Source organism: Pipistrellus hanaki (genome assembly GCF_964339955.1).
Source record: "Pipistrellus hanaki genome assembly, chromosome: 8".
In the NCBI taxonomy this organism is placed as follows: domain Eukaryota; kingdom Metazoa; phylum Chordata; class Mammalia; order Chiroptera; family Vespertilionidae; genus Pipistrellus; species Pipistrellus hanaki.
Window position 1 is genome coordinate 70,703,663 of NC_140510.1, and position 14,318 is coordinate 70,717,980.

General features: G+C 53.4%; 1 protein-coding gene across 6 annotated transcripts in view; it reads right to left on the minus strand.

The window, feature by feature from the left end:
• The window catches only part of HECW2 (HECT, C2 and WW domain containing E3 ubiquitin protein ligase 2), a 226,022-nt gene that overhangs the window by 98,476 nt on the left and 113,228 nt on the right, over positions 1-14,318 (minus strand). For all 6 annotated transcript variants that reach the window (XR_014795809.1, XR_014795810.1, XM_084893123.1 and 3 more), the window contains 5 exons: positions 13,586-13,661; positions 11,150-11,319; positions 7,818-7,960; positions 2,778-2,878; positions 1,002-2,390 (listed from right to left, as the gene is read on the minus strand). Coding sequence is in view for 4 of the 6 variants with exons in the window: in XM_084893123.1 (XP_084749249.1) it covers positions 1,002-2,390; positions 2,778-2,878; positions 7,818-7,960; positions 11,150-11,319; positions 13,586-13,661 (1,879 nt within the window). In the remaining 2 variants the exon portion in view is untranslated. The remainder of the gene's footprint in view (positions 1-1,001; positions 2,391-2,777; positions 2,879-7,817; positions 7,961-11,149; positions 11,320-13,585; positions 13,662-14,318) is intronic.

The window sequence follows — 14,318 nt, forward strand, 5'->3', positions numbered from 1 at the left end:
CCACAGCGTAAGGAAGGGAACAAAGCAACCACCACAGGAGGGGGAGGAAGAAAGGAAGGGGCACCCTTTAGCTAGGAAAGTAAGTGTGGCTCGGGGGTTGAGCACTGGCGCATGGACGGAGAGGTCACAGCTCGATTCCCTGTCAGGGCACAGGCCCCAGGGGTGGGCTCGAGCCCAGTAGGGGGCGTGCAGGAGGCAGCCCATGGATGCCTCTCTCTCATCGATGTTTCTGCTCTCTCTCCTTCTCCCTTCCTGTCTCTCTAAAATCGATTAAAATGTATTTTAAAAAAATAAAGGTCAGAGTCAGAAAACCCTTCCCATTTCTGAGTCTGTGCTGTTGAGGAAATTACCCTTCGGCTTGTTGGCGCATCTGTAATGGAACTTTTGAAAGGAATCGTCCACCTTCGTGGACACACAATACGGTTTCTATGTCCATCTGCACCTCAAGACACTCAGAGACATGCAAAGCCCTCGTCCCTTTCTCCTTGGCAAGCTGCACCTGAGCAGGTGAACCTCCAGGTGTCTCCGAAAACCCCTGCGGGCCACACTGACCTTGAAGCAGCTGGCCCGCGTGGTTCTGTGTCCGAAAACTCAGGTCCCACCCGAGATGCGTCGCGTACGCTCAGTTCTGTTCTTACGCTGCCCGGACCAGGGCCTCGTGGCTGCGCGCGTGTGTGTGTGTGCGCGCGCGCGCGCACCTGCCCTCGGGCATCGAGGCCCTCCAGGCCCCCAGCGCCCCCCCGCCCTCCAGGGGCCATCCTCCTGGGGAGAGCAGGTCCCCACAACATATTCCTGACCCGGAGCCTCAAGACCCACCCTCTAAGCCTCAGACTGGCCTCTTCTCTCAGCATCGGAAGGTCTGTTGAAGAATACTAACAGCGCTAACCACTGAGCCCTGCAGTGACGCATGCAGGCCCTGCAGCTTAATGGGCACTAAGGGACAAGGCCACCTCTTTGGCAGGCGGCTTGAGCCCAGCGCCATGCTGCCCCCCACCTCCTACCTCCAGTGGCGCCCTCCTCCTGGGCGGCGGCCCCTTCACCAGCCCCCAGGGCACCGCTGGCATCGCCCTCTTCCTGGGGCTGGCTCTCCACGGGGGCGGCCGCTCCCTCGAGGCTGCCCCTCCGCTGCCAGACCTCCGCGCCCTCGTCCTGGTCCTGGTCCCTGTCCCGGTCCCGGTCCTGGTCCCGGTCCCGGTCCTGGTAGGGGGCCAGCTCCCCCCCGGGCCCCTCCTCCTCGGCGCTGGGCATGTGCACGGCGGGCAGGGAGCCGGGCGCGCACGAGGCCTCCTGCGGCCCCCGGGGCACGGGGGGCTCCCCCGCGCAGGCCCTGTCCTCCTCCTCCTCCTGGGAGGAGAAGGTGGGGGTGTCGGGGAAGGAGGAGCAGCGGGTGTCCACGGAGGACAGCTGCGTGGCGGCGCTCTCCTGGCAGGAGCTGTCGGCGCCCTCCGCGTCGCTCTCGCCCTCGGGCCGGGTGCTGGCCTCGCTCACGCTCTCGGTCCGGGCGGGGTCGCTGGGCTCCGTCTCCGAGGACACCTGGGAGGGCTCGGAGCCCTGGTCCAGGGACTCGGCCTCGCTGGCGGCCCGCTGGCTTCCTCCCGGCGTGTCGGGGGGGCCCGCGTCTGCCCCCCGCGGGGTGGGGTCCGCCTCTTGGGAGCCGCAGGGCTCCGTGCCGTCCGGGTCCGGGTCGGCGCCGGGCTGAGACGCCGGCCCATCTTCTCCGCCCTCCCCCGGGGCAGGGCCTGCCGGGGAGGGGCCCTCGGCCAGCTCGGGGGCGCCCTCCGGCTTCCCCTCCGGGGAGGCGGCCTCCTGCGTGGGGCCCCCCTCCGCCTCCGGCGGGGTGTCCTCCGGCTTCGTCTGCGAGGACAAGCTGCCGGCGTCCTCGGTCCTCGGCGGCCCCCCGAGCATGATCAGGCCCCCCTCGTCCTCCGGGGACGACGGGGAGCCCAGGCCGGGCGGCAGCTCGTGGTCCTCCTCGTCCGAGTCGATGTGGAGCATGGCGCTGAGCCTGGTGTCCGTGGGGAAGCTGCTCCTCAGCTTCGGGGAGGCCCCCGCGGGCCGCTCGGCGGCGGCGCCGGGCGCGGGGCCCGGCCGGGCAGGGCCGTCGAGGTCCCCGGCGTCCAGGTAGTCGTGGAGGGAGGCCTGGCGCCCGCGGGGCGGCGAGCTCCGGGAGGACATGGAGGTCAGGTCCTCGGCGTCCACGTCCAGGGCGGAGCTGGTCCTGAGGGAGAGCTTGGGCGTGCCCTCGGCGCTGTCCTCGGACGCCGGCCCGTTGGGGCAGGCCGGGCCGTCAGGGTGGGCCCCGGGCACCTCCTCCTCGTCCGAAGGGCTGCCCAGGTCTCCGTTCACAGAGCCGGCCCCCAGCATCGAGCCCACGGCCTCCGGGGAAGCATCTGCGGGAGAAAGCGGCGAGCGTCACCAATGAGCGTCTCCGGTTCAACCGCCCCGCCACAGGGCGCAGTCCTCCCGCCGAGCCCTCCTCCCGCCATCGCCAAGGCGCTGGGGCTCACGCCTCGCTGGGAGCGGGCCTGTGGCCGGTCTCACAGACACAGGCAGTGTATGCGTTCTCTGCTGTGGACAGGCGACCACCAGTGCCACGTGCAGGTGTCCGCGCCTGGGAGATGGTTCTGGTAAGCAGGCGTGGCGTCGCCGCGGGACCCTCCACCTCCGGGTCACGCCTGGGCCGCTGTTCTTATTTGCAGAACCGGACGCCCATCGGAGTCTATGCACCCGCACACGGACAACGCAGACGCGACGCCTTTCCCCACACGGCTTCTCACCTTCGTGCAGCGAGGACGTAACCTCCACTTTGAACTGGAGGTACCCGCTCACGTGGTCGGCGGGCAGCCTTCTGCCGAGGCTGTAGCTCAGCATCTGGTCGCTGCGGAAGAGAAAGGGTGTTCATCCTTCTGCACTGGTGCCAGCCCTCGTCCTCTCCCCACATCCCCTCCCGCCCAGCCCCGCCCACCGCCCCGAATCCCACGTGCTTCTCTTAACACTTGCAGACTCATAAGAAAATAAAGGGCTCAAAGGCATGTGTGAGTCCAATGCAATACTATTCACTCGAACAAGTGAATACTTGATAAAGGAGATCTTCTCAGCCCAGGTGGCACGGCCCCGTGGTTGAGCATTGACCTATAAACCAGAAGGTCACGGTTGATTCCCAGTCAAGGGCACATGTCCAGGTTGTGGGCTCCGTCCCCAGGGTGGGGTGTGTAGGAGGCAGCCGATTCATGATTCTCTCTCATCATTGATGTTTCTCTCTCTCTCTCTTTCTCTCCCTCTCTCTCTCCCTCTCCCTTCCTCTCTGAAATCAACAAAAATACATTTTTTTTTTAAAAAAGGAAATCTTGCTAGGAGGAAAATTATTAGTAAAAGCAGAAAATACAGTATAGCGTGTTGACTTTTTACAGACAGGAAGGGAGAGAAAGTTAGAAGCATCGATAGTCATCGATCAGCTGCCTCTTGCACGCCCCCTACTGGGGATGTGCCCGCAACCAAGGTACATGTCCTTGACCGGAATCGAACCCAGGACCCTTCAATCCGCAGGCCGACGCTCTATCCACTGAGCCACACCGGTTTCGGCCATGTGGGGTTTTTAAGTGCCCTGGTTTGCTCTCGCTGTGAAGGGTGCCCGGGGAGAGGACACGGGGAACCACGGAGGAGCTGCGAAAGGCCTGACAGGAGGGGGGTTTCCGGGCTCAGGTGCAGGCACAGGGGGCCTGGTTCTTTGGCACCCAGCTCGTCAGGAAGCCGGTTCTGGAAGGACCCACAGGCCAGGGTTCTCGCACCTGGTCCTGGAGGGCACTGCGTTCTGAAGAACGGGCTGGGGGAGAGGGGGGCGGCAGCCACACCGACAGCTGCTCCCGCGGAGTGAGGAGCGGGGTGCTGAACCTCCCCGTCCACCTGCACATCAGGGGGTGTTGGCCCCCGCCGATGGGCGGCTGGAGGAGGTGGATGTGCCCCCGGGGTGGGTCTCACTGCCACCCTGGCAGGCGTGCTGAGGGGACCCCATGTGTCCCCATGTGGGCCTGCGCAGGCTCTGCCCCACCTCGGCTCCTGGCTCAGGCTCCCAGCCTCCTCGGGATGGAACTGTCTGTCTCTTCAATTCTGTGTTTATTTATCAACGTCAACTGCAATTACATCAGTGCTTGGTATGCAAGCAACTTTCATTTCCAGTCTGACCTACATTTAATGAGGAAGGCAACCATGGCCAGGTCCCCAGGCCCGCCATCTCCGCTCCCACACTGCCCTCTGCTGGCCGCTGCCGGAGGCGCCGCGCCTCTCCCTGCTGCTGGCAGGTGCAGTGCAGGCCCAGCGGGCGGTTACAGATAAATTTGCATCCCTGTTTGAGCTCCTCCGCTCCTCGGCGCAATGCGAAGTGGATGTTGTCTGTGTAAGAGAGCACGGGCTGGTGTGCGATCCCAGGTCAGCTCCTACGACGTTCTCTGACTCCACAGCAAGAACTGCATAAACCAGTACCACACCCCTCTCCGCTCTCTTTTCCTTCCCTGGACACCGCGAGGACTTGTCTGGTCTTGGCTGATGCTTTTAAAATGCCTTGTTTCCCCAAACTGAGTCTCTGTGTTGTCACTCACACTCCGCGGGGGGGGGGGGGGGGGGGGGGGTGCTCTGCCTGCATCTTCTCTTTTACCTCCCAGCATGCTCTGGGGGAGGCCCTGCTGGCTAGAGGTGCCGGCACAGGGAGGAGAAGCAACCTGCCCCCCGCCAGACACGAGGGGGGACAGAGCCAGGGTCAGGACACGGAAGCCCGGCCCTGCTGTCCCCGTCAACCTCCTTTCACATAGAATGTGTGATTGTACTTCTCTCAGGAACACGTGTCTTCGTGACATGCATTTCCTCATGCTCACCTCAGTGTGACCCCATCGTGATGCTTTTCCCACTAAACTTAGTATTTTAAAGCTTTTTTCTGAATCGGTGACTATTAGACATGACAGGTGTGTGGGATGCTTCCACGTTAGTGTTGAAATCATATTACACACTGGCTGCAGATCCAGGGGTCCTCTTCCTCACCTGACACACACAGACACACAGACACACACACACACACACACACACACACACACACGAGCGCGCGCGCGCGCACAAGCACACACGTGCTCCGTCTCTGAACCCAACACACAGGCCCAGCAGCAAGCTACATGCGTCGGCTGCCTACATTTTAGCTCCTCGCCTGCTCTGTGGACACGCAGTCCTGGAGCAATAAAAACCTTCCTTTCCTTGGGAAAACTAAACTGACCTTCTCTTCCCCTCCTCTTTTCTCCCCTTCTCTCCTCTCTTCCTTTGGCAATAAAAGCAAAGGGTTTGTGTTGATGAGGAAGACATAAAAGGGATGGTTTTTAGTAGGAAATAAATGTGCAGAGGGATTGGAAAGACAGAACTGCCCCATCAGTTTTGTTCACTGTCACATCCCCAACACCCAACACACACATACCCATATACAAACAACCCATACCCACACACCCATACACACATACACCCAAACACAAAACACACACATACACACACCCATACACACACCCAAACATCTACACACTCATACTCTCACACACACACACACACACACCCAAACACATACACACCCATACACACACACACACAAACACATACACACCCATACACACACCCAAACATATACACACTCATACTCTCACACACATACACCCAAATACATACACACCCAAACATGCACTCAAACACATACACACTCATACACACATACACACGTACAAACACATACACACACATGCCCAAATATACACACACCCGTACTCACACACCCATACATATACATGCCCAAACACACACACACCCATACATACATGCACACGCACACCCATACACGCACACCCAAACATATACATACCCATACAGACACACACATATATCCATACACAAATACACCCAAACACACACACCCAAACACACACACACACCCATACACACACCCATACACGCACACACTCATACACACACACCCAAATACACACACACCCATACACACACATACCCAAACACACACACACTCATACACACACATACCCAAATGCACACACACCCATACACACACATACCCAAACACACACCCACCCAAACACACACACCCATACACACACCCATACACACATTTGTTAAATAAAAGGCCCCGGAAGCCATGGTGCCAGCCCAGCGAATCAGCTGCAGGGGAACGCGGGTGCCCGCCTCCCCCAGGTCGCCAGCCAAAGGACGTTCCTGTGGCCCTCACTCCCCCCTGGCTGCAGAGAACCCAGAGTCCAGAGAGGATGGAGCTGCACTCAGCTCCCAGCTCCGCCCCCTGCCCGGGGGCCTCTCCTTCCTCATCTCTGAAATGGGTTTAATGACATTCTTCACCTCCCAGAGTTGTTGAGAGGATGGCATGAGCTAATGTGTGTCCGGTGCTTAACTCCTGACAGAGAGCGAGTCTCGGCATCCTTTTTGTTCACTAGCTCTGCCAGGATGAGTACAGCTGGGAACCACAGCCAGGAGTGCTGCCGGCGCTGACACGGCTGCTGTCCCCACTCTTACTGCTACGACTACCCTTACTGCTATTACTACCCTTACTGCTGACTGCCCTTACTACTACGACTGCCCTTACTACTACGGCTGCCCTTATTGCTATTACTGCCCTTACTACTACGACTGCCCTTACTGCTATTACTACCTTACTGCTGACTGCCCTTACTACTACGACTACCCTTACTACTACGACTGCCCTTACTACTACGACTGCCCTTACTACTACGACTACCCTTACTGCTATTACTACCCTTACTGCTGACTGCCCTTACTGCTATTACTACCCTTACTGCTGACTGCCCTTACTACTACGACTGCCCTTACTGCTATTACTACCCTTACTGCTACGACTACCCTTACTACTACGACTGCCCTTACTGCTACGACTGCCCTTACTACTATGACTACCCTTACTACTATGACTGCCCTTACTACTATGACTACTACCCTTACTAGTATGGCTACTCTTGCTACTCTTACTAACCTTACTACTATTATTACTACCCTTACTACTATTACTACCCTTGCTACTATTACTAACCTTGCTACTATGACTCCTCTTTCTTCTCTGACTCCACTTACTACTATGATCCTCTCACTACTACGACTCCCTTCACTGCTGCGATGGCTACCGCAACCGCCCCTGCGCATCACATCACGTTCTCCTACAGTGACCAAGGTCCAAGAGCCGCCTCAGAGCGCCGGTGTCACCGCATCTGCTGGCACTCACCATGTACACCTCGACAGGCCGTTCATAACGAGGGGAGGAGGCGTGTTATCATTTCTTACCTACGTTACTCGCGACTTACAAAAGGCTCCCAGACAGCAAACGTAAGTGACAGCCGCCTAAGTGAATGTACATGACTAAGAGCTCTACGGTCAACCAGTTCCCGGATGGGACCAACCCGGATCGGGGAGGAGCCAACCCGACACCAGGACCCTGCCCTGAGGACAGGCCTTTCTAGAAAGATTCCACAAGACCCCGCTCGCTCCGCTGAGCCCTGCGATCTGGTGCAGAAATGCTAGCAGCAGGCCACCTGGGGAAAGACAGACACCCAAACCGGTGCGTAACTCAACCAGAGCGCTTTCTCCCGCACGTTTTCACGTGGGAGCATTTCCGCTTTTAAAAGATATGTGTCATCACTGCTTATCAGTATGCACAGGCCTAGGGCCGGAAATGAAAGCATCATTTCAGCTGGTTCTGTGCACCCCGCCCCCCTGAAAGGCCCGGTGGGAGATGTTCGAGGGGAGGGGGGGCTGGTTACCTGATGGCCTGGCGCTCCAGCAGCCGCTGCACGGGGATGGTCAGCTTCCCCAGGAAACGCTTGATGATAGGACGGCTCTTGGCGAATTTGTCTTTGATCTCAATTTCTAAGACATCGGTAACAAGTGCAAAAAAGGAGTATTTCTGAAAATGAAAATGGGCAACAGGTCGATTCAGAAAAAGACAGAAAATGACGTCATTTATTATGATAGGAAATGCTATCGCTTTTCAATCCTCATGACTTGCGGAGTCCACATTGCTAGAAGGAGCTGCCGCTATTGTCAATCCTTTATTCACTCAGGCTCATTAACACTCACAACAATTAACAACCAACAGCTGCCCGGCCAGCGTGGCTCAGTGGCTGAGCATCGACCTATGAACCGGGAGGTCACAGTTCGATTCCAGGTCAGGGCATATGCCTGGGTTGCAGGCTTGGTCCCCAGTGGGGTGCATGCAGGAGGCAGCTGATCGATGATTCTCTCTCATCATTGATGTTTCTGTCTCTCTATCCCTTTCCCTTCCTCTCTGAAATCAATAAAAATATATTTTTTTAAAAAAAACAAATCCAACAGCTAGGGATCTGTATGACCACATCCTTTCCTACTTCCACAGTTGTAGGAGATGTTACCAAATAGTAATTGTGCACAATACAATTTTAGTATTCGTATATTTATTGTATCTTAATTCTTTGACATTTAATATGCAGGTATTGGATGGTTTAGAATGAACTGATATATTTGGTTCACAGCAATTTTCATTCCTGATCCCATGTTATGTAGAAGTTTCCCAACAAAGGTTAAAGTACACCTGTTAAAGTAGAAACATCTATCGAATAGCCTGGTTTCCTTGGTAAATATTCAAGTAAATATTACGCCCCCTCCTGAGGCTGGCACTGGCCACGTGGGTCAGAACTTTGTAAGTAACAAATGTGAGGAAAATAAAGTTATGGTTAATTATTGCCCTCTCTGCCTGCTAGGGCTCATGTGGAGATAAACTTTATGTGTTTTCTAGGCTTCTAATGTGTTGAAATTAGGTGGTCCGCCTTTACAAGTGATTTACTATTTTGAAGACAGTAAGTACTAGTTTTTAAAACCAGGAATAAGGAAACATCTGTTTCAATAACCTGAGAACTCTCCCCGAGAAACACCTGGCTGGGCCAGCATGGCTCAAAGAGCAGCATCGTCTCTCCAGTTGGCTCCGGGACCCCTGAGTCCTCTCCCTCTCCCGTGAAACACGTCCACGCACTGCCCGCACATGACGGCCAACAAACAGTTAGACCAGTGGCCGGCCAGCTCATTAGTCCACAGAGCCAAATATCCACAAGACAACGATGGAAATGTCTTTGGAGAGCCACATTTTTTAAACCTAAACTTCTTCAACACAGACTCGCCCCGGCCGTGGTATTTTGTGGAAGAGCCACACTCGAGGGGCCAAAGAGCCGCATGTGGCTCGCGAGCTGCGGTTTGCCGACCACGGAGTGAGGGAATGTTGTAATTAACTGTGTGGCCCCTATGCCAACAAAGGTTCACCCAGAAACGCTCTATCTAGTCCTGGAAATGTGTCCTGGTTCCCAAAGAAACGGTGGGGAGCCACGCTGTCCGCACTCGGTGAGAAACGGGGTCTTTCGTTCTAGAACTTTCCGCAGTTCTAGGGAGAGCCCCTCGCCGGGCTCCCGGGCCGCGCACCGAGCCCACCGGAAGCATAAGGGGGCGGGGAGGGAGCTGAGTGCCATCAGCACAATCTGGCTTCATCTCCGAGCGGCACATCGGATTTCCTGAAATCCGGAAACCCCAAACTCAGTTGCCAAAGCCTGCAGGCGGGGAAACTCCTCTCATTTGTACTGAATACACGCGAGAACCAAAGGCCAACATTTTAAATGAAAACCATCAACATCTCTGATTTCCCCTTCTGCCTCCAGGTCCAACGTGACTGTAAGACAATGCTGCCGGGCCTGTCCCGTCTCCACATTCTGACACTTTGTTCTCATCATGTGTTTGCATTGACTTTGACTTTTTAAAGAACAGATTGCAGCCCAGCTGGTGTGGCTCAGTGGTTGGAACCAGGAGGCCACAGTTTGATTCCCAGTCAAGGAACATGCCCGGATTGTGGACTCGACCCCCAGTGTGGGGCATGCAGATGGCAGCTGATCAATGATTCTCTCTTTTCATTGAGGTTTCTGTTTCTCTCTCCCTCTCCCTTCCTCTCCGAAATCAATAAGAATATATTTTTTAGAAACTAGAAATCATTAAATGCACACACATATTGCATTAAAGTATGAAAACATGTTCAAAGTCACTAATCATCTGACAGATGTAAGTCAAAATGACAATGAGGTACCACCTCACACCTGTCAGAATGGTTATCATCAACAAATCAACAAACAGCAAGTGCAGAGAAAAAGGAACCCTCGTGCACTGCTGGTGGGAATGCAGACTGGTGCAGCCACTGTGGAGAACCGTATGGAGTTTCCTCAAAAAACACTAAAAATGGAACTCCCATTTGACCCGGTGATCCCACTTCTAGGAATATAACCCAAGAAACCAGAAACACTGATCAGAAAGAAAATATGCACCCCTTTGTTCATAGCAGCACAATTCGCCATCGCTAAGATTTGGAAACAGCCGAAGTACCCATCAGCAGTGAGTGGGTTAAAAAACTGTGGTACACCTACACAATGGAGTGCTATGCTGCTGTAAAAAAAAAAAAAAAAAAAAAAAAAAGGAAGGAACGCCTACCATTTGCAACAGTATAGATGGACATGGAGAGCGTTATGCTAAATGAAATAAGCCAGTCAGAGAAAGATAAACACCACATGATCTCACTCATTTGTGGAACATGATGAACATAAACTGATGAACAGAAACAGATCCAGAGACAGAGAAGCATCGATCAGACCGTCAAACCTCAGAGGGAAGGCAGGGGAGGGTGGGGATAAGGGGGAGAGATCAACCAAAGGACCTGTGTGCATGCATATGAGCCCAACCAATGGACACGAACACCATTGAGGGCATGAGGGAGGGGGTGGGGGAACAATGGGGGGATAAGGACCCATAGGTAATACCTTAATCAATAAAGGGGGGGGGAGTATTTCTTTCTATTTTTGAGTCTTTGGGCACCCTTTAAATTGTGCACCAGCGATGGTTCCCTTGCCTTACCCTAGACCAGCCCTGGCTAGAGGGGTGTCTCATGCTCACCATGCCCTCTCTCTAACACCCTGCAGACCCCTCTGGCTCACACCTGTACACAGTTCAATGATGCACAGAGTCCGGGGGGAAGGGGTGGAGTTGGCCAGCTCCTCGTCGGTCACGTCTCAGACCCTGAGGCCCACCTTACCTCTCGGTGCCAGATGGGGTTGGTGGTGTTGCTGATGATGGTGGACCGCCTCTCCTGGCCGTGGTGGGCGCACGTGGGGAAGCTGCTCTTCTTCCCCGGCTGGATGGACATCTTCAGGTAAGGGTCCGGGTTGAAGAACATCCCTTTCTTTAGCCCAACAGCTCTGAGATCTTCAAAGAAAGAGAGGACGGGGGGGGGGGGGGTGGAAAAGGAGGGCAGGGGACAAGTGACCAAAGGACAAACAGCTCAATGACAAGTTGTTCTTAAATGATCAGACAGGAAGCGCTGAACAGAAGCGACCGGTGAGACAATAACGCCGTTATTCATGCCACGATCAAGTAGGTAGGCGAGGACAAGCCGGTCGTGGCTAACTCATCCCAGCGGAGAGGGCTCCTAAGAGGCTGCAAGCAGGAGACCAAACTTTCCCCCACCTCACACGCCTGCACCCTCCTGGCGTCATTTGGATTCTAACATGAATGTGGGTTGGCAGCCAGCATTGCCATGTCTTAAGAGAAATCCTTAGTCGACTGTTTATTTAAAACACACACACACACACACACACACACACACACACAATAGGTCCCTTCATGAGAGAAAAAATGAAGGACATACATACATGAAATGCACTGGCCTACATTTAACGGGGGCAACGCTGCTGAGCACCCATTCAGTTACAGTGTCACGTGTACCCCACAGCTGCCATGGGCGATGGGGAAACTGGGAGAGCAGAACTGTTTCTGAAATCCGAACGCTATCTACTGTGAGGTTACGTTTCCAACAGCCTCGGTCACTTAGATATTGAACGAATGCCACTGAGCCACACCACCTGGGCTGTGTGTATCCTATTCAGAATAATACTGATCACTGGGAAAACCACGGTGTGGCCAAGCTAAATTTCCTGAGCCACACAGGCTGGTTCGTGTGCCCATGGATGAACAACGGACTTCTGCCCCTGCACAAGTAGAGCGTTTGCAGGCAGCCGCTCCACAGGGCTTAACTGCTCTTGGATAAGTATCAAGGGCCATGAGGTCTAAAGTACAGGACCTGCCATGTTCTCAAGAGACAGACAGATGAGGGGACAGGGGAGTGTCACAGGCAGTGGTATGTCTAAGTGCCCTGCTGAAAACCTCGACATTGGTAAACCCTGAGGGTTCCAGCCAAAACATACGTACTGGCCAAATTTGAACCATAAGTCACCCATTTACCACCGCAGAGACCTGCCAAGAAACACAGCCCAGGAAGCTTTCCCAGGAAGTGCCTCGTCTGCTGGGAAGACACGTACCCGAAGGCCCTGGCAGAAGTGAGCGCCGCCCTGTGTGCCCTGTTTTCGTATATGAGGAGGGCGCACCGTCGCCACGTCTGTTTCCGAGATCAGCCTGCTCCCCTTCACGCGTGAGAACATGCATTGTCATGCATATGTTTTGCAGCCAAGAAAGTGAACTGAACTTAAGTTTCAGAAGCACAACACAGATGGGAAAACGAAAACAAAGCATCTGACAGTGGCAGGCATCGGGTAGACTTGATGTTGGATGTACTGTAGCAGAGTCGTCAGCTTTAAAAGCCCATGTCAAACGCTGACTTTCTTAGTGAATTCTTGACGTTGTGACTGCCCGTTCATTTTTTAAACATCAGAGCTTTCATACTTTTTTGAATTTCCTACATACGAAATAACATTTGACACGGAAACACACAGGCACACATACAGAGGTGTTTTTATTTTCTTGCATGAATTTTTCCCCCGTTTGTATAAACTGATGTTCTGTGAAAAACTATTTCCCTTTGGTGGTCAGCTGCTCTTTTTCTGTTCTTTCCTAAATTGCTAGTTTCAATGAAATAAGCCTTGTAAACCACCAATGAGTTCCCGCTCACCACCAATGCATTCGTTTTTGATACACATGCAAGCAATTAGAATATTGCAGCAATCAGAAAACAACAACAACAAAAATTGTTTCACCCTCTTTCTATGTTTATGTGTATAGAAAGGGCCTCAGTAGTTCCTTCTTCTACAGACTCTCATATGTTCTAGGTGGACTAGTTACCCACAGAAATGGGGGTTTCCCTCGGCTTTCCCCCCCTAGTTTCCACATTTCCCTTTCTCTAGATGAGGTAAGCACAAATCATGTTCAATAACCAACGCCTTCATGTGGGGTTCACATTGCAGATTTTTTTTCAAAGTAATTATGCACAGTTAGAGTCTTTTTCCAGCCAGAAAACTTGTTAGAAGAAGTAACTTCTGAGTTTGTATCAATGATCTATTTTTTATCCTGGTAAAAGATATACTTGAATTTCCGAAGTATGACCTCCCCCCCACCCCCCCAATCAATGACTAACTAGTCCACCTAGAACATATGAGAGTCTGTAGAAGAAGGAACTACTGAGGCCCTTAAAATCGCATGCTTTCAAGCTAGAGATCCTGCCAAGGAAAGGCGGCCTTACCGAACAGCGTGAAGCTGACGAGCTTCCGGGAATGCGGGCTTCCGGACGCACCTCCTTCCGCGCCTTCTGCCCCCATCTGCAGACAAAAAACACGCGTCTGAAGCCTCACGGGGTCGGAGGCTCTCAGCCTTCCTGGGGAATCGCGTATGTTTGCCAATGTGATGATGTTTGTACCAAGCATGCATGTAGTATATGCCTTTTCCTACGCTGCAGAGCTTGGAATTGAGACACCAATGCAGATTCTCAGAGATGAGAGAAAGAGCAGACCTAACTTCATCTTTATCCAAAATGAGATCACTGATAGGAGCTTCGATTAATAGATTTGCTGGGATACGAATCAGCTGACTTTACGTCCTTTTGGTTCTTCGGTAAGAAGATAGTTGATAGGTTATAAATGGACTTAAGTTGCTATTATTATATGGAAACATTCCTTCAGTTAAAAAAAAAATCAAACATCAAATTCCTTCAGACCTTTTAGAAAACCCTAGAATAAACCAAACACGCGATTTACACCAGACTCATCCATATGTATGTAGAATGATCCTCTCTCGCCAAACATTTTTGAGTGGCCACATGGATGTCCCATCGCCCTTCAGGGGCGCCTACATGACTGAGTTACAGGTACATGGCACCTGCTGTTAAAATTAGTTATAATAGGCATTTGTCCCAGGAGAAGCCAGAAGCAACATTCTCAACGCTACTGTACTAATCACTGTATATGGAGCTTTTCCTA